Source organism: Lepidochelys olivacea, assembly GCF_965140295.1.
Source record: "Lepidochelys olivacea isolate rLepOli2 genome assembly, chromosome: 16".
Taxonomy (NCBI): Eukaryota; Metazoa; Chordata; order Testudines; family Cheloniidae; genus Lepidochelys; species Lepidochelys olivacea.
The window spans coordinates 25906007-25931448 of NC_140426.1; the positions used below are offsets into that span (position 1 = coordinate 25906007).

At 53.7% G+C, this 25442-nt stretch overlaps 1 protein-coding gene across 2 annotated transcripts in view; it reads left to right on the forward strand.

The window, feature by feature from the left end:
- Positions 1–2822: 2822 nt before the first annotated feature.
- The window catches only part of OLFML2A (olfactomedin like 2A), a 33256-nt gene continuing 10636 nt past the window's right edge, over positions 2823–25442 (forward strand). The window contains exons 1-3 of one of the 2 annotated variants that reach the window (XM_084650557.1): positions 2823–2985; positions 23181–23444; positions 25070–25177. In XM_084650557.1, coding sequence (XP_084506683.1) covers positions 2923–2985; positions 23181–23444; positions 25070–25177 — 435 coding nt within the window. In that variant the 5' untranslated portion in view covers positions 2823–2922. The remainder of the gene's footprint in view (positions 2986–23180; positions 23445–25069; positions 25178–25442) is intronic. The other variant, XM_084650558.1, reaches the window with a different exon arrangement.

The window sequence follows — 25442 nt, forward strand, 5'->3', positions numbered from 1 at the left end:
GCATGGTACTTAAACAGGTGTCTAACTTAGAGCGTATGTGTAGTCAGGTTTGAAGTTAGGCACCTGTGTTAAGTACCCGACTGAATCAGGGACATAAACTATTTTTTAAAATACCTGGACTTGCAAAAAACCACATTTGTGACCATTCCTGGCAGAGCCTTGTTCAGAAATAGCCCAGCTGGTGTGAAAAAGCCTATTGCTACATGGCTGTGACATACAGCCTATGGCTCTGGTCATGCAAGAATCTGCCAAAGTTGCACTGAAACCATGGGTCCAGATTCAAGGTTGGGCTTCAGTCACCCTTTGTTTCTGGTCCTTGAGTCAGTTTTCCTTCCATGTGACAGTGCTCAGCTGGGTCACTGCCGAACCACTGCATGCAGTTCTCAGACAAGATTGTATCACTGCCTTTTTACACCTGAGAGACACTATCCACCACATTCCCATGAACCGCTGATTTCATAATTCTGTAATCAAGTTGCTCTGGCCTGATGAGTTTGTCCCAACCACCTCTGGCTCCATCAGCATCTAGTTAGTTACAGATGGCTCCTCTTAACCCTTGCTCCATAGAAGTGAAGTTATATTTACATCAGTGACCGTTGCCAGAGATTCTTTTTATAAGACTGGTGCCCTGCTGCCTCTCCCCCATGCTCGGGTTGGTCTCCCACCTCCTAGCTGATGTTCTGTGGCTTTCTGGATACAGTTGCTACAAACGTCATTTTCTCCACTGCATGTGAGTAATAACATCTGACTTGAAATGCAACATCTATTAGGGGACGATGGGAACACCACAGCAATGCATCCCTCTCCCTGCTTGGCACCAGGGATGGGGACAGGGACATGTGGGGGACCAAGGGAGAGTCAACAGAACAGCTTTCCCCAACTGATGAAAAATTGAGACTTATCCTCTGCATCTCCAGCCACATCCCCTGTTGGCAAAAGACTTGGTTAGCCTCTAACCCTAATATATACACTAACAATCAAGCCAATAATGGGGTGAAGCTCATGTATTTGGTTTACCTGGGGTACCAAACCCAAAGCCCTTCCCACTAGGACTGTCCCTGGGGCACTACATTTCTACTGGAGCTATACAGGAAAGGTTCAATGCAGAAAACTTTCCTGGCAAGAACTTTTCCACCCAGAGGTTCTTCCTCCTGCAGAGTTTACAAGCTCCCCAGGAGAGAGGCTCCGTACGCTCCATAGAGAGCAAAGAGCATTTTAATGACATCAGAGTTTGGGGCAGGCAAATTGCAGCCAGTGTTGGGAAGCCATCCTATTATGAGCCTGCCCCCTCACAAATTATCCCTCTGGCTTGGGTGGTCAAAAGCCTGGTCCCTTAGTCCAACAGACACACAGGCAGCCAACGTAGCAGGTATAGAACCACCCACTGCCGTGGGGACTGGAGTGAGAGTCTCAGCTCTTATTCCTGGAATCAAAAGTGATATCAGCATTGGCCCCATGGAGGTGGGGGCTTCTCTGGTTGAGAGAAGCAGCAGGAAGGAGTCCAGCCTGGGTACAGCTGCTGGACCTGGGGGCGATCCTGTACTGCCCTGTTGGTGAGGTGACACCCCCACTCAATCAGCTGTAGGGCCTGCCTCCCTGTGTGCGCGTGTGGTCCAAAGCCCAGAGCTGCCCGTTCCCAGAGCGCTTGGCTGGACACTGGGCGCAGGGGACATGGGGCATAGGGGGCCTGGGTTTGGGGCACACTGGGTGCAGGGGGCACAGGAGGCACTAGTTGCAGGGGGCACTGGGGACATGGGCACAGAGGGCACAGGGAACATGGGGGGCACAGAGGACACGGGGGACAGGGGTACGGAGGACAGGGGGGCATGGGGGGGCAAAGGGGACATGGAGGACGGGGGGGCACAGGGAACAGGGGGTACGGAGGACATGGGGGCACAGGGGACGGGGGAATAGGGGGTAGGGAGGGGACAGGGGACACAGGGGGATGGAGGACAGGGGGCACAGGGAACACGGGGGGCACAGAGGACATGGGGGACAGGGGGTATGGAGGGGACAGGGGTACGGAGGACAGGGGGTATGGAGGGGACACGGGGGGCACAGGGGACATGGGGGGACAGGGGGTGGGGGGACAGGGAACACGGGGGGACGGAGGACGGGGGTAGGGAGGGGACAGGGGGGCACGGGGGGACAGGGGACGGGGGGCACGGGGGGACAGGGTGTAGGGAGGGGACAGGGGGGACGGAGGGGGCACGGGGGGCACAGGGGACATGGGGGACGGGGGTAGGGAGGGGACAGAGGACAGGGGGCCATGGGGGGCCACGAGGGGGGCACAGAGGACACGGAAGACAGGGGGGACAGAGGGGACGGGGGTACGGAGGGGACAGGGGACGGAAGACAAGGGGGCATGGGGGGGGCACAGGGAACACGGGGGGCACAGAGGACACGGGGGGCAGGGGGGCACGGGAGACGGGGTAGGGAGGGGACAGGGGGGCACGGGGGGACGGGGGCACGGGGGGTAGGGGGGGACACGGGGGGTAGGGAGGGGGCACGGGGGGGACACGGGGGGACGGGGGTAGGGGGGACACAGGGGGACGGGGGTAGGGGGGCACGGGGGGGACAGGGGTTGGGGGGACACGGGGGGGCACGGGAGGGACACGGGGGGACAGGGGTTGGGGGGACACGGGGGGCACGGGGGGGCACGGGGGGCACGGGGTTAGGGGGGACGGGGGGACACGGGAGGGGCACGGGGGCCGGGCAGAGGCCGGGCTCCGAGCGCGGCGGGGCGGGCGGCCGGGCGGGGCCGGGCCCTGGGCTGTCACTCGCGGCTCCGCCTCCCGCTGCCCCGACGGAGCCGCCGGGAAGCGGCCGGGCAGAGCCCACGAGGCGGCCGAGAGCGACGGGCTGCGCCGCCGGGCCGGCCCCGCAGCTCCCGCGGCCGCCGCGCTGGGGCCCCGCCGGGCCATGGGGGCGCTCGGGCTGCTGCGCCTCTCGCTGCTCGCCGCCGCGGCGCGGGCCGCCAGCCAGGTACCGGGGCCGCGGGCTCCTTCCCCTCCGCGCGGGGCGGGCGCTGCCGGCGGGGCCAGCCCCCGGGCCTCGCTCGCTGCCGGCGCGGGTCCGCAGGGGGCTCGGCCCGGCGAGGGAGGGAGCCGGGCGTGTCCCGGCTGCAGCCTTCCGGGCGCGGGGCGGGTTCTCCCAGGGCCGCCGCGGCGCCTGAGAACCGGGTCCCGGGAGGCTGGCGCGGCTCTTGGGGGCTAGCGGCCGTGGGGGATGGACGCGGGGCGGGACGAGCCTGGCTGGGCTTGGAGGACGGGTCAAGGGAGAGGCCGGTGCAAACGCCCCGACAGAGAGGGGGAAACCACCCCGGGGTCCCTCAGTCAACACGGGGTGTCTGTGCTTTACAGACAAATGTGTTTATAATTCACACCAAGGTGCCAGAAAGGCTCTTCCTGCCGTCCCATCGCAGCTCTGACGTTACTTCTCTCATCCCTCTGGGCTGGGTATTTTCTGCTTCCCACCTTAAACCAGATGAGCTGAGACCCTAATGAACAATCTGTGAGGTTCTCCCGTCCTTTATATACCCAGTGCCAGCTTCACCCCCAGAGCCCCTTCATTGGCTGCGTGAGAGCCCCCGCCTGCCCTGGGGTCCATGCCAGGCCATTTTCACTTTTCAGGTCTCAGTCTGTTCAGACTGAATCACCGAAGTGCAGATTTGGGGCCAGTGAATTCCAGTGGGATTTAGTAGGTGCCTTGCCAAAGACAGCTGTGAGCCAAACGCTTCTCACCCACCCACAAAGCTTGAGAAAGAGGCTGTGGTTTGGGTTAATGGCGCCACATAGTTTGTAGGCCCAGCGTTCCCACTCTCACCACTCCCTGCGCTGCCCCAGAAAGAGCTGCAGGAAAGCCTGAGCCCTGGCATAAAATGCCCCTATGCGGCCTTCTCCCAAGCAGCCGAATCAGGGCAGTTCCACTGCTTTTCATCCCACCTTGGGCACCAACACGAGAGCATGTTCACGTGAAGCATGACTTGCCCCATGCCCTATCACTGGGAATCGGATTCTGCCTTTGGCTGGATTCATTCGACGCTGTCTTGTCTGAATGGCATTGCATCGGGCTCGGGTGACTGGCCAAAGCTGCGCTGTGAGCTATTCTGTATTCGTTCTGTCCTGGGTTGTGCTGAGACCCGCACCAGCCCAGCAGACCTTCTTCCTTTATATCTGCACAGCAGCTCCTGCTGCCCCGGCTCAGAGAGCAGCTGTGGTGCTGGAGGGATGATGATCAGACACGTAAGGGGTGGTATGGAGTCACTCAGGGAGTGCAGGGTACAGGTTTCTGGCTGCCCAGAGTAAGAGAGTCCAGATTAAGCCCAGGGCAGGCAGCTATTTGCACACACATGGTCTGTTGGCTCCTAAATGCATGTGGGAAACCCTGAGTGAGGATGTTCCAGTCACTTCAAAAAGAACAGAAGCAAATCTTGGCTGTGCTTTAGCTTGATGACCTTAATTGTGCTCTGAAGGAAAACTGGTAGGCTCAGCCCCTTGTGGGGAAGGAAAACCTTGTATCACATCTTGGGACCTCTTTGTGGCTCATGAGTGACCAATAGAAGTTCTGAAGCTGTCTAGCTGTCCTTGGAAGCGTAAGCCCCACACAAGGTCATTCACGAAGAAATACAGTGCATCCCTGATCCCTGACCTTGGCCTCTAGAACCCCCATCTTCCTCTGAAAAAATAACATTGTGGAGGCTAGACCTTCTTCTTCAGTTTAAGTGAAATCCCGGGGCTGTGTGAAGAGCTCACAAGTCCCCTACACAGCAAGCCCAGGCAGTGTGGAATGAGCTTTCTTTGATTGTGAAACAAACCCCCTGCTCACACAAGGTTTTCTTATGGGGAGTGGGGGGGAAGAGAAATGTTGGAAGCTGCTTAAACAAACTGTGCCTGGAATTGAACTCCAAGAAAATAATCCCACTATCAAAACATGCCTGCTGCTGGTTGTGCAGAATTGTGAGGTGAACTCTTTGTTGCAGTGATTTGGCCCTAGCAAACATTTAATCTTACTGCCACCAGCACAAGCTTGAATGAAAGGAGTGTGTGCACATCCCGACATCCACAGAGGACAGAGTGTGGAGTTGAATGTTTGGTGTGAGACCAAATTCCAAACAAAGTTAGAATCAGCATAGTGGCTGCTTGTCTGCCAAGTGTGTATTTGTCTATCTGGAGATGGCGGCTACCCAGTTTGCATGTGCAGAGATGTAAAAAGAGAGTGAGAAGCTGGTCGTTAGATGTTAAGATGGGGACGTTGGTTGGGTTGGAAAGTACCCGGATCCCTTAGTACAGCGGTTCTCAAACTGTGGGTCGGGACCCCAGAGTGGGTCCCGACCCTGTCTTAATGGGGTCGCCAGGCCTGGCTTAGACTTGCTGGGGCCAAAGACTGAGCTCCACCCCCTGGGCTAAAGCCCAAGCTTAGGGCTTCGGCCCTGGGTGGCGGGGTTCAGGTTACAGGCCCCCTGCCTGGGGCTGAAGCCCTTTGGCTTCAGCTTTGAGCCCCCCGGTGGTGAGGTAAGGCTTTGGCCCCTCCACCCAGGCCACCCACCTTGGGTGGGCTCAAGCTTTGGTCCCTGGGGTCATGTAGTAATTTTTGTTGTCAGAAGGGGGTCATGGTGCAATGAGAACCACTGCCTTATAGTTGGGGTCTGCAGTTGTAAGCTCTGTTATTAGACCCTTTTAATGTCAAAACAGAATGGCCTGCATCCTGAGACACTTCCTCTTGGGGGACGGGGAGAGTACTGGAGATGGGAAAGGTCTGTGTGGAGAGGAGCCAGACGTGAATACCAGGCACGCTGTTCTCTGGCTTTCCCACTGCCTGTCACTCTTAAGGAGCTGCTGTTGTACACGGACACTGCTCCAATCCACGGCCCAGGACATAACAACTACGCCACAAGAAGCTGTGCGACGCGGCAGAGTCCTTACAGAAATCCCAGCACTGCTGAGGAGAATCACAATAGCCAAAGACCTTCCCAGGACAATGATCGTCATCAAGCTAAAACACGGCTAGTGCTGGTGTCTGTTCTTGCTGAAGTGACTGGAACATTGCTAACATGGGCTTGCGGGGCTTGTTTCAGAGGGAACAGGGACTTTGGATGAGCTTTTCAAAAGAGTCCACCCACACGCTGGTGAAGTGTGCACCTAGCTGCCAGAGGTGCCTTTGAAGATCCCATCCTGCTGTTTATTAAGGACTTCAGTTGCTTTTCATATGAAGTTAATTAAGCTGAAAACTGCAGCCATAAGAATATTCTTCTCATGTGATTTTAATAGGAGTCAGTCATTGGCCATCCACATGGGAGATGGGTTCGGATTTAAATATTGTCCTTCCTCAAGGGCCTGCAGCATCTCAGAAGAAACAGCATGCCCCCCTCATGCAAGGAGCGTGTTAGCCTGTGGCAGGCTTTGCACACAGATGGGTAGCCTGTCTTGCACTCAGGTGTTTCAGCTTGTGCCCTATTTTTCCGGCTAGCCAGCTGGTAACCAGATGTGTCACTTACAGACGTTTCACAGATAGCCAGGATTTAGTCCAGGTTTCAGGAATAAACGTAGTTGTCCAAGCTGCCTTCCTGGGTACCTCATCCTCTGAAGCATAAGTCAAAAGATGACAGGTGTATAAACAGGGAAGTTTTCCAGATTCCTCTTTAAGGAATCCAGGCACTCGAAGTTGGCTGCACTTAGCAGATTCTCTTTCTCTGTAACATTCGGCTTCCTTATGCCCAGCACAAAAGAAGGATTCTTCTGCAAGGTAGGCAGATGGAGTGAGTCTGGAGGGTCTTGCCCCACATGGACTGGTGAGAAAAGGCCTGAGCTTTCCCTGCGCTCTGCAGCCCTGGGGAACGGCCAGAGGACGCCATGCAAACTAGGGCGGTGCTGCTGCCTCTTCTGGTGTCATTGAGCATGCCTCTGACGCACTTAGTCTCTCCCCGAGTCCCTGGTGGCCATGACGACATGGCGTTGAAGGTTTGTGCCAAGCCTGTGTGTGAATGCTGGGTTGGAGGTGGAAGTGAAAGAGGAGAATGACATGGTTCCCGCCACATGAGAACATCCTTCCAGCAGCGCACAGATGCACAGGATGGGAGTATAACTGCTTGTCTTTATGCTACAGAAGTGTCAGCACAGTGTTTGTTCCTTTCAGGCAGTCCCTGCCTGTGGAATAAAAGAAGCTGGGGGAGATTTCATTGCTAAGGGTGCCTCTCAAAGTAATGTCCGTACTGAGGACTGATGCTAAAAGGCTGCAGAACCTAAACACCACTCAGCTGGCTGGAGGACTCCAGTGAATCAGCCCTGCAGTAGAAAGGGGAGAACCCTAAATACAGTGGAGCTCCCCACCTGTAACTTCTCCAGAGTGAGGGGCATCTGGTCTTCTGCTGAAGAAGGCAACATTGTAGGTATCTGCAGCAATGAGTGGCACACAGTAAAGAGGGGGCACCAATTAGTTGGATCCACTTCCAGCTGCATTGCTCTGACATTTACACAGGATGGAGAATTTACATCCCACGTAACAAAAACCCACCAGAAAGCCCCCAAATTCTCATGTCTAGAGGACACAGGACAAAGCATTGTTCTTACCCATGTCTCATGTGATACCACGGTTACTGCTGGAGCATCTCTATTCAGGAATAAGCAAGCCACAAAGATGGGGCGGGGAGGGGAATGGTGCGATAGTGAATTGCAGGGATCAAAAAGGATGAGAACTTCTTCTTACTAAAATTAGTTGGACGCTGTCCTGTGTATAGACCCCTTGTACACCCAGGAGGCCTTTCCGACTGCCCATTCTCTGTGGCTTTGCAGTGAGAGGCGTTGCAGAAGGGTTTCTTTCAACACAGTTACATTGTCTGCTGGCTTTTCCTCAGCAAATAATACAAGTAGCCACGCGAGCAACATGTAAGGGACAGAGCCTGAGTTGCTTCTCTTTCTTCACTGTCAGTTTGAACAGCTTGACTTTGCAAGTGCTCAACCTTCCCATCAAGGGAACCCTGCCCAGGGCACACTCTCTCCCTCCTTCTGTTTCAATGTGAATCTGAGTATCATTTTTTTTCTGTTCCTGGGCAGATAAATCCAGCCTGGGATTCCCTTGCCACCAGGGATGACAGCTGGCTAAAAACACCTGCACCCGTGCAGGACACCTTAGTTTTTCCCATTAACCACCCAAGTCGTTCGGAGTAAGTGGCATGGGAGAGTATCCTACTCCACATATCTGTGGCTTCCCAGACTTGCTGTCTGGCTCAGTTCTTTTCAGTCATATATGCTGGTTGTATAGGAAATAAGCGGTCTGCGGCTGGCTCTCAGAAGGAATGGTTTGGGCCCAACAGCGGCACTGCTTACTCCCCAAACATTCGTTGTTGAAAAAAGTTAGGTCAAATTTTTCATTTGTGCAATTGGGTTTGGCTCCCACTAGCTTAAGCAGAAATGGCATCTGTTTATGTTAGGGCCCTTATGGTTTAACGACCTATCTGCATGTTATTGGGGAGAGGGGGGCCTTTAAAACAACCATCTGAACACAGGGTTCGGGTTTATAGTGATATCAGCTGAGCTCAGCCCCTCTGCAAGTGCCCACTGCAGCCTTCCAGACACCTCTGAGCGGGCGATGTGACCAGGAGGGGGCTGTGCTCAGAGATGGATTCCCGGGTGGGTGCAATGCACTGCAGCTGAGTGACCTTTGCGGAATAAACTTCAGTGAGTTGGGTTTTTTTAAGGCTTCCTTGTTTATAGGGAGGCCTTGTTGTATAAATAGAACACATGGTTCCTGTTGAAGGAAGCTGTTTAAAAGGCAAAGCCTTGGTTCCTATGTAAAGGAAAGCAGAATGCCCAGTTCCCTACCCAGAAGCAGTTTACACAGCAAAAGTAGAGGGGGCCAAAGCACAGCCAGAGGCAGCCTTTGAGGGTCCTTGGCATCGCTTGCAGTCCCCCTCCTCTTTGCCAGAGGTGCGGCCAGCGGAAGCTACAGGGCCCAGTCTGCCGAACTCCATCTTGACGTGAGCTGAACAGTGTTGTCCATTGTCTGTGCTGAGGTATGGTAGGAAGGGCTGCGGCAAATTTGGTGCAGCCCTTGGGCACCTGGCAAGTGGCCCTTGTGTCTCTCAGCTGGAGAGAGCTTGGGGGCCCCAATCCAGGGAGCAATTTGCTAAAATACAGGTTAAAAAGCACTAGGGGTGATGGCTGTGGCCAGCTGTACACTACAGACATCTGCTGGCAATGCTCTGTTGGGCAGGGCCGTCCCTTACATAGTGTCTCTAGCACGGTGGGGCCCTGATCTCAGCTGGGTCCTCTGGTGCTCTTGTAATGCAAGTAATAATTCACTAAGCTTGCTCCTGGGCCGGGGGGCCAGCGGGAGGCCTGTGCCTCACTTAGGGCCCACTGAAGAGTGTTGGCTGGTTTGGCTCTCCATTCGGGGATGAATTTCACCCTAGAAAGACAAAGCTGCCAAGGAGATCTAGTAGCAAACAAGGGCAGCCCAGCCCAGCAGTGAGAGCCAAGAGCTGCAGCTCCATTCCTCCACTGAGAGTGGGTGGGTTTAGTACAGGAAGCTGGAGTCGTTCCTCTCTGGAGGTGTTAATTGAGGCACCACATCCATCCTGACGAGGGGCGGGATCCGATCCAGATGTTCCAGGGGTATTCCTTAGTTTCAGCTCTGTTTGGTGTTGGAAATGGGCTCTAAGCAGGAAAAACGGGAGTTCCCAGCGTACCGCATTGGCACTGAGTGTGCAGCGCTGGAAGGAAAGCTGGCCTCCGGTGGGATCGCACATGCAAACTGATCCACATCAGTCAAGCCCCCATGTGAAATGATGGACAACGCTGATTAAAGCAAAAATAAATAACCTCTGAGAGAGTGGAAGGAGCACTGGCCGTTTGTGCCAGGAAGGACGAAACAGCCCTCTGCGGGATTATGAATCGTCATGGCTGTTTATACAAACAGTCCCCATTGCCATGGGGAGGGCAGAGGTCCACGCACAAGGAAAATATTGGAACCTTGAGAAGTTGTGTTTGTGTAAAAGAATCCCATTGACCAGCTGCGTTATCCCATCTCTCCCCCGCTGCCATTGTCCTCCTCCTGCTACACTCCTGGCAAGGGGCTTATTAGATCTTGTTAAAATTTACAGTTGTCCCGTCAACCCGATGGTTTCATTTTATCCAGTGACATGTCCCTCACTGTCCTCCTCTTTTCTGGGGTTTCCAGATGAAAAGGGGGAGGCTTGTTTGAAATGCAAAATACAGGAAACATTTTGTCTCTGTTTAATGAATGAAAGCTCCTGGCACTGCAGTTTGTTTACTAGAGATTGTGGGAATCTTGCAGACGTTTTCTGTGCTGGACTGGAAGACCCAACCACGCAGGGTAAAGTAATCCCTGGGTTACAATTTCTTGGCCATGATGATCTCAGTGATAGCGTAAACATGGTGAGATTGGCATGGAAATAGGGAAGGGCTTTACATATGAGTCATAGCAATAAGGTCACTGCTACTTAGGATCTGAGCCCTGCTCTGGCTGTTTTAACGAGTCCTGCCTGGAGATAGGCTGAAAGAGTTCCAGTGAGTCTGAGGTTTGTATGTTGTTCATGGATCTGCCTTTGTCAACGTCACATCACCTGCTACGGGTGGGCCCAGAAATCTGGAGAACTTCCAAACACCTACCTCCTGCCCGCCTGGTCTGCAGACGTTCACAAGGGAGGGAGGGGTCTGATGGAAGGGGATCTTGGGGTGAAGGGCTTGTACTGGGACTTAAGACCCCAGGTCTGTTCCCAGCTTTGCTGCAGACTCCCTGTGAGACCCTGGGCAAGTCATTTAATCGCTCTGTGCCTCAGTTTCCCATCAGTAGCATGGGGATAATAATGCACCTTTCCCCCCCACCCTTTGTCTCACTAGTCTCTGCAGACTGTCAGCTCTTCAGAGCAGGGCCTGTGTGTCTGTACAATACCTTACACAATGGGGCCCTGAGCTTGGCTGAGGCCTCTAGGGGCTACTCCCCCAGTGACAATCAGTGTCTTGGAAAGGGCTCTTATTACCTTATAGTCACACACCCCTTAGAATTCCTGTCCCCCAGGTGAGTTCAGTTCTTATTACCAGTGTGAGCTACCCTCACTTTGCTCGGCCCCTGTGAGAGCAGCCGGATGTACAGGCTTTCACTGTTTTCTCAGCCAGGCATTAGAGGAGAACTCCAGATAGGTGCGTTGTGATTTTGCTCCCCTAAGGAGCCAGGCCCTGGTCAAACAGCCAGCACTGCCGTCTGTGCTACATAGGATTCAGGTCAGGTGGCTTTCTGAGCAAAGCCCCTAACAAAGCTCACGCCGTTTGGGGTCGTTTGATCCCCGATGCACTCACTGACCTAATGCGAGTGTTCCTGTAAATGTTCTCTCCCATAGTCAGGGCTCGTGGCACTGGTGGAAGCTGTATACACAATGTCGGTAGGTTTTAGTCACATGTAATGAGGGACAATGGAGCCGCATTAGATGGTGACCCTGTTGTCGCAGTGTTGTTTCCAGCACTATGTCCTGGCTTTACTGCCTCAGCAGCTTAAATCATTTAAGCAGACAGAGTGCTTGGAGTCACACCCCAGAGCAGTTTCACATAACGTGAGATTACAGGGAAGCAGCCCGTTGGCGCTGTCTGGCGGATGTGATGCCTCCGGGACTGGTGTGTGAAACAGTGGCAAACCCTCGCTGGGCTGTCCCCTGGTAATGGAACAACGGCAGAGGCAGGCAATCTGCTCCAGCACCGATCCTGGTGGCGGTTGGCTCCTGCCACACGCACGTGGTGAGAAGGTGCAGGTAGGTGTCTTTGCTCAGCACCCAGGCACTCCATGATCCTGCCGTTGTTTGCCTTTGGGTGCTGCCCAGCGAGGGAGACATCACTTCAGTCACCTTCTGACACCCGGTGCCCAGTGGCAAGAGGAGCAGAACGAGCCGGATACTGGGCACAATGTACATTCATTTCAAGGGTAGCAGTGGAACACTGCGGCTTTGCTCTGCTGCCCCCAGGAGCCTGCACCAGCCATCATCCCACTGCCAGAGCACTGCCCTGGGGTGCTTGGCCAGGCGTGGATGCAGGACTGGGCGCTCCGTGCACTAGCCAAACAAGGGTGGGTTGGCTCTTTTAATTCAGTAGAACAGGTGGCGGGATGGCTGTCAATGGCATGTAGCAGAGGAGAAGGGGCCAAAAAGCCATGGCCAGGTACCAAAGAAGGTGGAGTACGGCTAGATTTGCCATTGGATTAACTCCACTGGCTTCTGTGCAGTTACTCTGGGGATGGATTGGCCCCAATAGGGATAGCTTTATTGGTTACCATGTGGTTGTTTGTAAAGTTATTATATATTGCATGCAAAAACCTACATTAAAAGGTTTCAAAGTCAAGCAGCCTCAGATCCTCATCCCAGTCCCAGTCTCCCTAGCTGCGTTATCTCAGTCTTCCAGCCCAAAGTCCCCTTCCCTCCTCATCCCAGGTGATGTTACCCGTTTACAGCATTTGGGAGGCCAGTCCACTTCTCATGTCCACGTTTTAAAGAGTATTACTTCCCCAGCCTGGGCACCATCCCTGCCTTCCGAGGTCTCAGACTCTTCTGCATGATCCGCCCCTTGTTTGCTCTTCTGAGCACTGCTTTGGCTCCAGTCTCTTTGTAAGATTTTCAAGCAGATGCATTTCTGCCTGTCCGAAGTTGGCTCCCATCTCACTGGAGAGTGTCCTGCACTGCAGCCCGGTGACAGATGCTGTCGATTTGAAAGGCCCCGGCTGTTGGGACTGCGCAGCCAAGCTCAGCTCAGCCCCTTTCCGTGAATCCTGCCTTTAAAACATGTTTGCACATGCACATCTGCATCAACCTCCCTCCAGAGCACACACATCCCCCCTCCAACGCACTGCCCCACAGACACTCCCGGCTACTTACACTGTTCTGCACACACTCTCAGCTACACACACAAGTACTTGCTGATTGAGGCCTCCACAGACACAGGGCCTCACTCAGACACCAACATTAACCTCCCCACGCTGAAACACACACACATATGCGCACACACCACACATGCCATCAAATCTCCACATTCTCTTTTGTAAAAATTAAATACATTTTAAAAGCTGAGGAATGTTTATCCTCCTCCCTGAAACACTCTGACATCGTTCTTAAAGATCCTCCGCCGTAACATTCAGTGGAATGGCAAGGGCATGAAAATCCCAACAGCTGCTAGGAGACTGGTCTGTTCCTGGCCAAGGCGGGTTTGGGATCGACGTGCCGCAGCCTGAGATGAAAGGTCAGGGCGTTTCCTTTATGCTGAGCAGCGCCGTTCATAAGGGCTGTTGCTACGGCACCACGTCAGCAAGCTTTGTCCAGCGGATGATGATCAGCCTGGATGACAAGTGGGCTACATGCAGATTCCAGCTGTTTACTGGGGGTTTTATCTCTCTTCTGAAGACAAGACTTAAAGTTAGTTTGCGAGACTTGGCAGGAAGTGGCTCCTCATTTAATACTCTGCTGTGCTTAATCTCTCTGCTAGAAAGGGCCGTGGGCTTGGGCCAGCTGTGACATTTGAATCTGAACCAAAATTCCCCGGAAGTTCGGGTCCATCTCTACTCAGCACTGATCATGCTAATGCTCATTGTAGATCTGCTGCTCGGGGCAGCCACAGCTCCTCAGATCCAGAGCCAGGCCTCACCCTGGCGCCCATTTAGAAGCTGGGACCTCCCTCTCCCATCTACCACAGCTCAGCACACGCCTGCTGCTGCTGCCACCTGGGCTCACTTGTGGGCTGTGCTGGGGACAGCTAGCGCTCCAGGCCTGGGCACTCGGATGCTTTGGACAAGGAGGGGACATTTGTACAAGTCTTGCTCACCCCGGTGGGAGGCTCTAAGCTCTGTTCCTGCTGTCAGCTGAGAGAGATTCTCCCCTAAGGTTAACCAAACCAGAGATGTTGCTCTGGGATGAGCCAGAGTGAGCCAGGACAGAGTCCTCACAGTCATGGAAATGTCCGACTGGAAGGAGCCTTGAGAAGTCATCTAGTCCAGCCCCCTGTGCTGTGGCAGGACCAAGGAAACCTAGACGATCCCTGACAGGAGTTTGTCCAGCCTGGTCTTAAAAACCTCCAATGACGGGGATTCCACAACCACCTTTGGAAGCCGGTTCCAGAGCTGAACTACCTCTAGAGTTAGAGAGTTTTTCCTAATATCGAACCTCTCTCTCCCTTGCTGCAGGTTAAGCCCATTGCTTCTTGTCCTAACTTCAGTGGACATGGAGAACAACTGACCACGGTCCTCTTTATTGCAGCCCTTAACATAGTTGAAGACTGTTTTCAGGTCCCCTTTCAGGTTTTTTTTCCTCAAGACTAAGCATGTCCAGTTTTTTAACCTTTCCTCATGGGTCAGGTTTTCTCAACTTTTGATCATTTTTGTTGCTCTCCTCTAGACTCTCTCCAGTTTGTCCACATCTTTCTTAAAGTGCAGCGCCCAGGCTTGGACACAGTGCTCCAGCTGAGACCTCACCAGCACTGAGCAGAACAGAACAGTTACCGCCCGAGTCGTGCATATGACATTCCTGTTACTGCACCCTAGAATGAAGTTAGCCTTTTTCACAACCACATGACATTGCTGACTCCTATTCCGTTTGGGATCCACTCTAACCCCCAGACTCTTTCCACAGTACTGTCACCTAGCCAGTTAGTCCCCATCTTGTACTTGTACATTTGATTTTCCTTCCAAAGCGAAGTGCTTTATACTTTTCTTCATTGAATTTCATCTTGCACTTCACAGGCTGCTTGATGTATGATATGAAGGCAGAGGGCTCTATCCAGCCCCGCTGCAAGCTGCCATAATACCGCTGAGATCTGTGGTTGAACCTGGCCCAGTGAGAGTGACCTCTCAGGCAAAGGACATGCAAGGAGCCGCTGGTATAAAGACATCTGTTGCAGAGGAAGCTGCAGCTGGCAGCAGCCTTTAAATTCTGTCCTGTGTTTGTTGAGGGAGCCAGGGAATGCTGAGCCCAAGCCCAGCTCTGGCACTAGCCTTGCTCAGGAGTTGGGAGGACAGAGATGAGCAAAATATTCGCCTCCTTTTTCCTTCGTCCATGAACTGATAGGAAAATTCTCTTCATGGTTTGGGGACTCGCTCCCCCTCCCCAATGGGCTGGAGGCAGTGTTCAGAGTTTGAACTTGGATGTTGGACGTGGTGCAGCTAACCCGGGCAGCTCGAATGTCAGTGGTCTAATGTCACAGTCAAATCTGCAGTTCAGAATTTGAGTGGAATTCACCGCTGGGTCGGGGGACAGATCACAGCCGGGACGCTGCTAAAATCCCACCAGGCCGAGGCACTTTGGGATGTAGTGAGACATAGGTAGTCCCTAGATCTTGTGCTGGCTCAAGGCAGCCTTCATGAATATCCGAGCAGTTGATCTAAGCCTTAGCCTTTGTGCTCCAGTGCCTGACAGCCCCTCTGTTTCATAAATTCATAGATACTAAGGTCAGAAGGGACCATTATGATCATCTAGTCTGACCTCCTGCATGACGCAGGCCACAGAATCTCACCCACCACTCCTGCGAAAAACCTCACCTATGTCTGAGCTATTGAAGTCCTCAAATCGTGGTTTAAAGACTTCAAGGAGCAGAGAATCCTCCAGCAAGTGACCCGTGCCCCATGCTACAGAGGAAGGCGAAAAACCCCCAGGGCCTCTTCTAATCTGCCCTGGAGGAAAATTCCTTCCCGACCCCAGATATGGCAGTCAGCTGAACCCTGAGCACGTGGGCAAGATTCACCAGCCAGATACTACAGAAAATTCTTTCCTGGGTAACTCAGATCCCACCCCATCTAACATCCCATCACAGGCCATTAGGCCTATTTACCATGAATATTTAAAGATCAATTAATTACCAAAATCATGTTATCCCATCATACCATCTCCTCCATAAACTTATCAAGTTTAATCTTAAAGTCAGATAGATCTTTTGCCCCCCACTGCTTCCCTTGGAAGGCTATTCCAAAACTTCACTCCTCTGATGGTTAGAAACCTTCATCTAATTTCAAGTCTAAACTTCCCAATGACCAGTTTATATCCATTTGTTCTTGTGTCCACATTGGTACTGAGCTTAAATAATTCCTCTCCCTCTCCGGTATTTATCCCTCTGATATATTCATAGAGAGCAATCATATCTCCCTTCAACCTTCTTTTAGTTAGGCTAAACAAGCCAAGCTCCTTAGTCTTCCTTTGTGGGAAGCAGATACAAAAGGGTCACGAATGCCATCCAGTCGGAGCTGGGCGTTGAATGCTTAAGAATTAGTTGCCTGAGGCTTTTTCCCACTGTCCCCCCATTCCACATGATACTTCACCGGAAGTGCTGGATAGAGCTACAGGTTACTAAGTCTGCGTTTTCTCCTCTGGAGTGGCTTACACTGGGTCACTCTGAGTGACGCTCTTTGGAGACTCGCCTGTCCCACATGGCTAGTCCTGTTTTCCATGTGGTCTCTTGGCACTTTTCGGGATATTCCCTTCGGGCAGCTCAGTCACTGCTGTTCCTGCTGTCCACCAGGCAATTCCAGTCTCTGGACAGGCCTGGGTTTTCCCATGACTGTGGAGAGAAGATGTGCACATCTGTTTCCAACCCCCTGGGAGTGCTACTCTGCTGAAGCACATCAGCAGTGAAGCCCGCTGTGTGGAATAATTTCAGCATTGTAGCTCAGCACTCCTGGAGACTTGCACCTTTTAGGTCTGGCCAGTTAGCTTCAGTGGGGTGGGGAAGTGTCAGGAAACGCAGCATTGTTTAAAGGCCCTGTGAGGCCTGAGTCTTGGGAAATGCAGGTCACTTGGGGATTAAGAGGTGGAAGTTCCAGTGAGCTCTTCAAAGGTCAGTAAGCAACCCTACCAATTACTGAGCCTCGCTTCTTTATTATTTTAAGGGGATGGATCTCACTCTGGCTGCTGCACGATTTTGCTGTTGATTACAGCACGAGTCAAGCGGCTTGTTACATACATAACTCATGAAAAATGTCAAGTTTTATGTAGCACGAGGTGTGGCTTGGGGAAACCTAACAAGGATTTGGGGAAAACACTCTCTGACTGTGCATGGACTGTTTGCAGGAAGAGCAGCTGTAATGGACCCAGATCCCTTATTCAGAGGAGCGGCTCTTGTGCCGCGTTCCCACAGCAGTTTCAAAACTGACAGGGAAAGGAATTCCAATCCTCACCCCCACAAAACACACACGTGCACACACGCACACACCCCTGCTCCCCTCGGGGAAATAGTCTGTCACGCACCCTTTTGTAACTAGGCCATAATTGCGATAAGAAAAGTAATGAAGGTTGAGGGCATGGAAACTTTTACACCCCATTAACTCCTCTCCCCTCAAACATATTAGCTCAGTGGTTTGAGCATTGGCTTGCTAAACCCAGGGTTGTGAGTTCAATCCCTGAGGGGGCCATTTAGGGAGATCTGGGGCAAAAATTGGAGATTGGCCCTGCTTTGAGCAGGGGGTTGGGCTAGATGACCTTCTGAGGTCCCTTCCAACTCTGATATTCTATATGGCCAGATTCTCTGCTGCACAGTGGGCCCAGCTCCATTGACTTCCTTGGAGCTGCACCCACCCCAGCTGAGAACCTGCTTATGGCTGGGGAGACCCTCCAGGCCACGAGAACACAACGTGAAGAGGCTGGTCTCTGTCCTTGGCTGGGATTTACTCATTCACCATTGTGAAAATTACCTGGGTGCCAACCCAGAGCTGTGTGTGAATTGAGATGCTGTTGAGGAATGCAGAAAGATTCCGACTCCCTCCTGCCTCTGCGCTGGTCCGTGAGGTTTCTCTAGCAGCCTTCGCTCTAGTATCTCTTGCCGCTGAACAGTATTCTCTATAAACAGCCGTCTGCAGGGCAGTCTTGTGCCGCGGGAATGAATGCAATGTGCATCAGCAGCCTCCACACCCGCTTCTGCTCCTGGGACCCTGGCATCTCCTGAGACTAGCAAAACCTTTCAAAGGTGCAGTGCCCTTTGCTGGGCATGGCTGGCTGCCTAGCTGGCTTTGAGAGTTACGCAGCAGTCTGAAAATGGGCCTTTATCAATCATACCTGCTCCCTACAGTGCTGGAGCCGGAAATGCCATGGGCCTGCAATGGGGTTACCACTGAAAAATGAGCCCCTGCATGAATGGGTAGGGGCAAGTGCAGCTCCATTGATTCCAATGTGCCAGGTCTGACTTTTCTCCAGTGCACAAGCGCTCAGCCCCCAGCAACTCCCATTGTTCTCAGTTTGGAGGTGGAGGCGTTCTCCAGGGTCCCCAGTGGGATCTGCTGGGTGCTGAGCTCTTTTGAAAATATGGCCAATAGTTTTTGTTCCTGCCGGCCCTGCCGGCCTCGCCATGGAAGAGGCACTTGGATTCTGCCTGCCTCGGGTGTGCCAGCTCCCTGCTGCCTCCTGAACCCGTACGGCTGGGCCCAGGGTGTGCAGCAGAAGGGTTAGGTCAGTCGAGGCTCCACCACTTGGGCTGAGCCGGCAGCTGGGAATACCTGTCAGAAGCTGAGGGGCCGCTGATGGGGGATAAACCTGGGGCACTGACATGCCATGTTTTCTGGATCACTGGCTTGAGCAGAACCAGACTTTAAACATGGTCCTGTTGCACTGAATGCTTTCAAGCTAAACCGCCCGCTCTACATCCTCTTCCAGTGTCACAGCTAGCCAGCGAGGGCAGCAGTTTGTTCCGCCTCCTACAGATCATGTGAGGAGCTTTTCCAGGCCAGTAATTGGAAGACGCTTGAATGTGGCTGATTAGGCCGCAAACCCCAAGCCCTGTGTGATTCGTGTGTGCGCACACATAGAATCATAGAATATCAGGGTTGGAAGGGACCCTGGGAGGTCATCTAGTCCAACCCCCTGCTCAAAGCAGGACCAATTCCCAGTTAAATCATCCCAGCCAGGGCTTTGTCAAGCCTGACCTTAAAAAACTCTAAGGAAGGAGATTCTACCACCTCCCTAGGTAACGCATTCCAGTGTTTCACCACCCTCATAGTGAAAAAGTTGTTCCTAATATCCAACCTAAACCTCCCCCACTGCAACTTGAGACCATTACTCCTCGTTCTGTCATCTGCTACCATTGAGAACAGTCTAGAGCCATCCTCTTTGGAACCCCCTTTCAGGTAGTTGAAAGCAGCTATCAAATCCCCCCTCATTCTTCTCTTCTGCAGGCTAAACAATCCCAGCTCCCTCAGCCTCTCCTCATAAGTCATGTGTTCCAGTCCCCTAATCATTTTTGTTGCCCTTCGCTGGACTCTCTCCAATTTATCCACATCCTTCTTGAAGTGTGGGGCCCAAAACTGGACACAGTACTCCAGATGAGGCCTCACCAATGTCGAATAGAGGGGAACGATCACGTCCCTCAATCTGCTCGCTATGCCCCTACTTATACATCCCAAAATGCCATTGGCCTTCTTGGCAACAAGGGCACACTGCTGACTCATATCCAGCTTCTCATCCACTGTCACCCCTAGGTCCTTTTCCGCAGAACTGCTGCCTAGCCATTCGGCCCCTAGTCTGTAGCGGTGCATTGGATTCTTCCGTCCTAAGTGCAGGACCCTGCACTTATCCTTATTGAACCTCATCAGATTTCTTTTGGCCCAATCCTCCAATTTGTCTAGGTCCTTCTGTATCCTATCCCTCCCCTCCAGTGTATCTACCACTCCTCCCAGTTTAGTATCATCCGCAAATTTGCTGAGAGTGCAATCCACACCATCCTCCAGATCATTTATGAAGATATTGAACAAAACCGGCCCCAGGACCGACCGCTGGGGCACTCCACTTGACACCGGCTGCCAACTAGACATGGAGCCATTGATCACTACCCGTTGAGCCCGACAATCTAGCCAACTTTCTACCCACCTTATAGTGCATTCATCCAGCCCATACTTCCTTAACTTGCTGACAAGAATACTGTGGGAGACCGTGTCAAAAGCTTTGCTAAAGTCAAGATACAATACATCCACTGCTTTCCCTTCATCCACAGAACCAGTAGTTTCATCATAAAAGGCGATTAGATTAGTCAGGCATGACCTTCCCTTGGTGAATCCATGCTGGCTGTTCCTGATCACTTTCCTCTCATGCAAGTGCTTCAGGATTGATTCTTTGAGGACCTGCTCCATGATTTTTCCAGGGACTGAGGTGAGGCTGACTGGCCTGTAGTTCCCAGGATCCTCCTTCTTCCCACATTGCTCTCAATTACTGGCAGCCTGCTCAGGTTTTCAGCCAGGGAGGCAAGGCTGGGACCGAGGAAGGGCAGAGGGATCTGACAGGGTCTGTTGGCCCCGCATGCTCCTCAGAGAGGTGCCACATTGGAAACCTTTGGAGTCTGCATTCCCATGTAAGTGGCAAGGGGGTGAGGAATGTGGAGGACACACAGCTTAGTGCTAATAATTAACAGGTGACAAATACTGAACGTCCATTTCCTAAAGCAAATTACAGACAGGGAACTGGGAGTAATGAGAGTCTGACTGGATCTCTCCAAGGGCAGTAATATCCCCTAATGTCTCTAAAGCACCTGCTAACTCCCAAACCTCCCGAGTGCTTTACAAATCATATAGAATGGCAGACTGCAAACTGGAATCACTTCACCCACCACTGAAATGCAACCACTTCTGGGGTGAAGCATAGCAGCTGTTCAGCAGTGCACAGTACGACACTATAGTTTAGGAGAGGAAGTGATGAGGAATATTGTTTCCAATTGAAATAGCAGGGGGAAATCAGAGAGACAGTGTCTTACTCAAATTGGAAATCTGGCCAAAAAGTACTCTGAGATCTTCACTGAACAGAATCAGTCAGGACCTTGGCTGGAAGCAGTATGATCTTCGACTTCCTGCCTTAAACGGTAGCATGAAGCTGTTTGCTCTCAAACAGGAGCTGATTTCCATCCCAGTGGTGGTTGCATTTTAGTGGCAAATAAACCGTTTCCTGTGTATAGTTTATATTGGTTTAAGTTTGTCAAGGGCTTTGGAATCATTCGATATGAAAGGTGCGATAGAAGCGGAAAATCAGTATCCTTATATATGGGAATTCAGACTCTTTCTGCACATGCTGCCCAGTTAGCTAAATCCTAGAGTAGGCTAGCAAAAGCTTCACAGAAGTAGGTCAAATAAACGCTAACCATAAACCGCACACATAGCCACAAGGGGTGGTGCTGTGTGGTTTTAACGCCTGTGACCCATGGAACTGGGACACGGGGGCAGGTGGATTTCCCTCTCCGGGTCAGAGATGATGTGCCATGTTGTCAGCCAGGCTAGGCAGACAGAGGGCCACATCTTGTGAGATCCAGGGCATCAAAGGAGATTAAAGGTCCTTGCTTTAGATCACGGTGTGTGGGAATCGTCTCTACCACAGCTGCACACGTGCCCGGGATTACGCTGTGAGACATGACGTCCACTGGCATACAAACGAGAGGGGAACATGGCCGCAGCCTTGCCCCATCCCCCAGCTAGCGAAGCAGAGTTGGCCAAAGCAAGGCCTTCAGAGCCCTACATGCAGCCAAGGGCCACCCACCGGCTGTGGTTGTAGGGTAAGGACAAGCTGCCAAAGGCAGGAGTTCACCGCTGTGCAGCGCAGCTCAGCCATGGCTGAGAGACACAGGCAGGCTCTGGGGAGAGGGCATTGGCCTCTGATTCAGAAGGGGACGTACATTTATATGCCAATAGGTACAGCACTTGAACTGCTGGGAAGCCCTCGGGGTGCCAGTCTGAGCCCCCCATTCCTGCTGGCCTGGTGCACAAGGGGCTCCTTCCTGGGAGATGACAAGACCTTTGTGCCCTAGAGCAGTGCTTCTCAAGTGTCCTGGCCCGATGACCCTCTCGGTGGCTTTTCTGAGCAGTATAAATGAGCTGCTTCCGCTGCGTGTGGGTTCCTTCCTGGGGCTTGGGTTAGGGGTGCTGGGCAGCAGCCCACGTGCTTTTGCAGGGGATGCTTTGTAAACACATTAATTGCTGCTGCTATTAGTCCCTCGTAAATTAAACCAAGCAGCTGCCAATGGCGGCCGTGAGCGGAGGGTGACCTGTGCTGGGCAGGAGGGCAGATGAGACGATCCGCTGGGGACCCTTCTGTCCTTACGCGCCTTCCTCTCCTCTTCTAGCTTTCTGAGCTCGCCCAGCAGTTGTCCGGGCACTGCTTGGGGCATTCGAAACACCCCCAGCAGAGGAGATGGGGGAGGGGAAGTAACCATTGACTCCTTGCTCAGAGCCTCTCAGCGGCTTATTTGCCAGTCTCCTAGGCTGGAGCCTCCAGGCAGGGACTCGGTCTTTGTGTCTTGCACAGAGCTCAGCAGCAATAGTGAATAATGCCAGCTCGCTCCTTAGCTCTGAGCAGCTGCCTAGGAACGAGTCCTCTCCGCCCTGCCCAAGGCGGCTGTCGCTGACTGACCGGGCATCGGCCACCTCCCTAGGCCCAGGGCTAGGGAACATTCAGGGCTAAGGCTGGGGTTCTGTTGGAGCCTAAGGGACTGCTGTGCCCAGACTGGGAGTTAGGCCACTTTGAAAATCCCTGTTCCTCATGCCCAGCCAGGCGCCCTGGTATCAGTCAGAGGAGGAAGGCCCAGGATGGTGTCAGCAGGGGAAGGAGAGGTGCAAGCTCCTTTGTGCTCCCCTGCCCCCCAACCTATCGGCGTTTAACAAATACAAGGAAAGGGGTTGAGCTGAGCCGGCGAGAGTAATGAACAGGCTCCCTGACCCCCGGGAACATGCTGCAACAGAGTAAGCATTCCCATGAAACCCGCCTCCCAGAGAAGCCACCTGGGAAAGGAGGCTGTCTACCCCAGGGCTAACCTGGGCCCTGGAATGGACCCATGGGGTGGCCAGTCCGTTAGCTCAGGCTGTAGAGATCATACCTGAGCTCTAGATTAGCCAGGGTCCATCCCCGGCGGTGGCCGAGAGGGTGGTTATGGCAACTATCCCAGCAGGGGCTTTGGCCCTTTGTTTGTGCTTGTGGTTGGGGTCTTTAGGACTCCACGTTGGTGCACCAGTGAGCAGAGGCTTTCCTGGGGGAGTCCCAGCAGGGGTCACAAGGGATATGCAGGGCACCTGGCTGGCAAGTGGCTCTTTGGTGGAAGGTGAACCCCGAAGAGCTTGGGATGCCGGCAGGAATTCCTTCCTGACCCCTCCCCCCATGTCCCACATGCACCCCAGAGCCTAAGACGTGACCCAGGACAGGCCAAGTCCCACCTGTCCTTACACGCCTGCTTCTTGCCCTTCCCCAGGTGTTTGGTGACATGGACCAAGTGCGGATGACGTCCGAGGGCTCTGACTGCCGCTGCAAGTGCATCCTGCGGCCTCTCGGCAAGGATGCCTGCAGCCGCATCAAGGATGGCAGCATGCGGGCGGAGGATTTCTACACGGTGGAGACGGTGAGCTCGGGGACAGACTGCAAGTGCTCCTGCACGGCCCCACCCTCCTCGCTCAGCCCCTGCGAGAACGAGTGGAGGATGGAGAAGCTGAAGAAGCAGGCACCAGAGCTCTTCAAGGTACCTGGGGCTTAGGCAGGTCTTGCACATCAGCCTCTGCCTGGAGCCGCTGCCGGCTGCCAGGCTGGCCTCTGCCCCGCCACCTCCCTGGCAGCAGGAGGAGCACGGGCCGCTCCCACGCGCTGACCTGGGTCCCTGAACGCTATGGTCGGCCCTGGGTGCATGGAACCCCCAGTGACACATGAGCTGCACCCCCTCCCTTGCACCAGGCGTTTCACCCTCGGGACCCCAGCACCAGAGTCTGGTTCCAGGGCTCCTGCTCTTGAGGCTCATGCAGTGCCCTGGTGGGAAACGGACATTTCTTAAGAGGGCCAAATCCTGGGGGCTGGAAAGAAGAGAGACCGACTCCCGATCCCAGCCAGACCCATCATGGGCTGATCGCATCCGCAGCACGGCACAAAGGGCCCTTCACAGCCCAGCCCCACTGGGGCAAATGTCAGACAGGAAGGGCTGGGCATTGTGGCATCCGTGAGGTCTGGGGTGAGGGAGGGAGCGCCGGCAGCTGGCAGTGACTCCACGGCACAGGAATCCCTGCTCCCCAGAGACGAGACAGCAGGTTCTCCCAGCAGCGCTGACTCCCTGACAAGAGCAGATCTGTGCTGGGGCCTGCAGGCTTCCCCGGGAGGCCGCGGCTCTAGTGACCCTTGTGCGTGAGAGACAGAGCAGGGTCGAGAGCTTCTGGTGGCTAAATGTCACCAGCTAACAATAGGCAGTGTGTGCCCTGCTCGCTCCCTCCACGCAGCTGTGCAGGCTGCCGGCTCGGCACGCCGGGCTCCACGTCGAAGGGGTCGGCCCTCAGAGCTGGGGAAGGGGCGGCCGGGGAGGAGCATGGGCTGCTCTGCACCCCATGGGCAAGGTCTGACAGACCAAGGCCAAAGTGGGTCCAGGCCATAGGCATCTGTTGCCAGCAGTGACAAGAGGATCACTCAATGAGGGTATGAGTCACCCTGGACAGTTTCCAGGCCTGGGCTCACCCCCACCCAAGGATACATTTCACCTTCAACACTTCCAGCTCCAACTGCAGGGCACACGACTGATCTCAGCTCCCAGCAGGCCGAGGTACTATAGACTCATCGGAGTTAGAGACAGCAAAGACCTCTTAGGAGCAGTGCCCGTGGTGTCCCCTCCCTCTATCATTCCTCAGCCCACGTTTCCCCTTAAGTCCTTAAGCCTCGGCTCTGTAACAATCTGGGGCCCTTTCCCTGGAAGTGTGTGTATGTGGGCAGGGTGGGGGCACAGGGAGAGACAGAAAAGTGGCATGAAATTAAAATCAGTTTGGGATTATTGGTAGTGAGAAATCCCAGAGGATATTGTAGCTGGGCATCATTCTCTCTGCATGGGTTCCTGCACCAGGTTCACATTCTACACTGCATCTCAGCCCCACAAAGCTGCTGCCTATCTATTTTGCATCTGTGGCATTGTGTGCTGGGACCGTAGCAGTCCCATGGTGCTCCCAACACTGAGTCCTGTTGCATTATGTCGTTCGGGTTGCTCTGCCCACTCGTGTGATTTTGGTCTGCAGGAAGCCACACTGAATTTTCCTTCATTCTGGGGTCCCTGTTTACTGCAGCCCCCATTGTCCCCTGCTGCTCTTGGAATTCAGCTTCAAGGTTTTTCCTTCACAGCTCCAGTCCATGGTTGACCTGCTGGAGGGAACACTGTACAGCATGGATTTGATGAAGGTCCATTCATACATCAACAAGGTGGTCTCCCAAATGAATACTCTGGAGGAGGTAAGAGTGGCCCCCTTGCACTGCAGTTTCTGAGCCATCCCAGAGCAAAGCAGCCAGATGAGCAAACACAAAAGCCAGCACCTGCTTCTGCTGCCCAGCCGCCACTCTACCATGGAATACAGAGACTGCAAGCTAGCAGGAAATGAGCTCTGATAACTGCCTTCCTCCTGTCTTCTGGCTGGGGATGGAAACATCCACTGAGGCCATGAGAACTACTCCTCGGGCCAGTTCCTTACCTCCCCCCCACTACCATGGCCCATGGGGG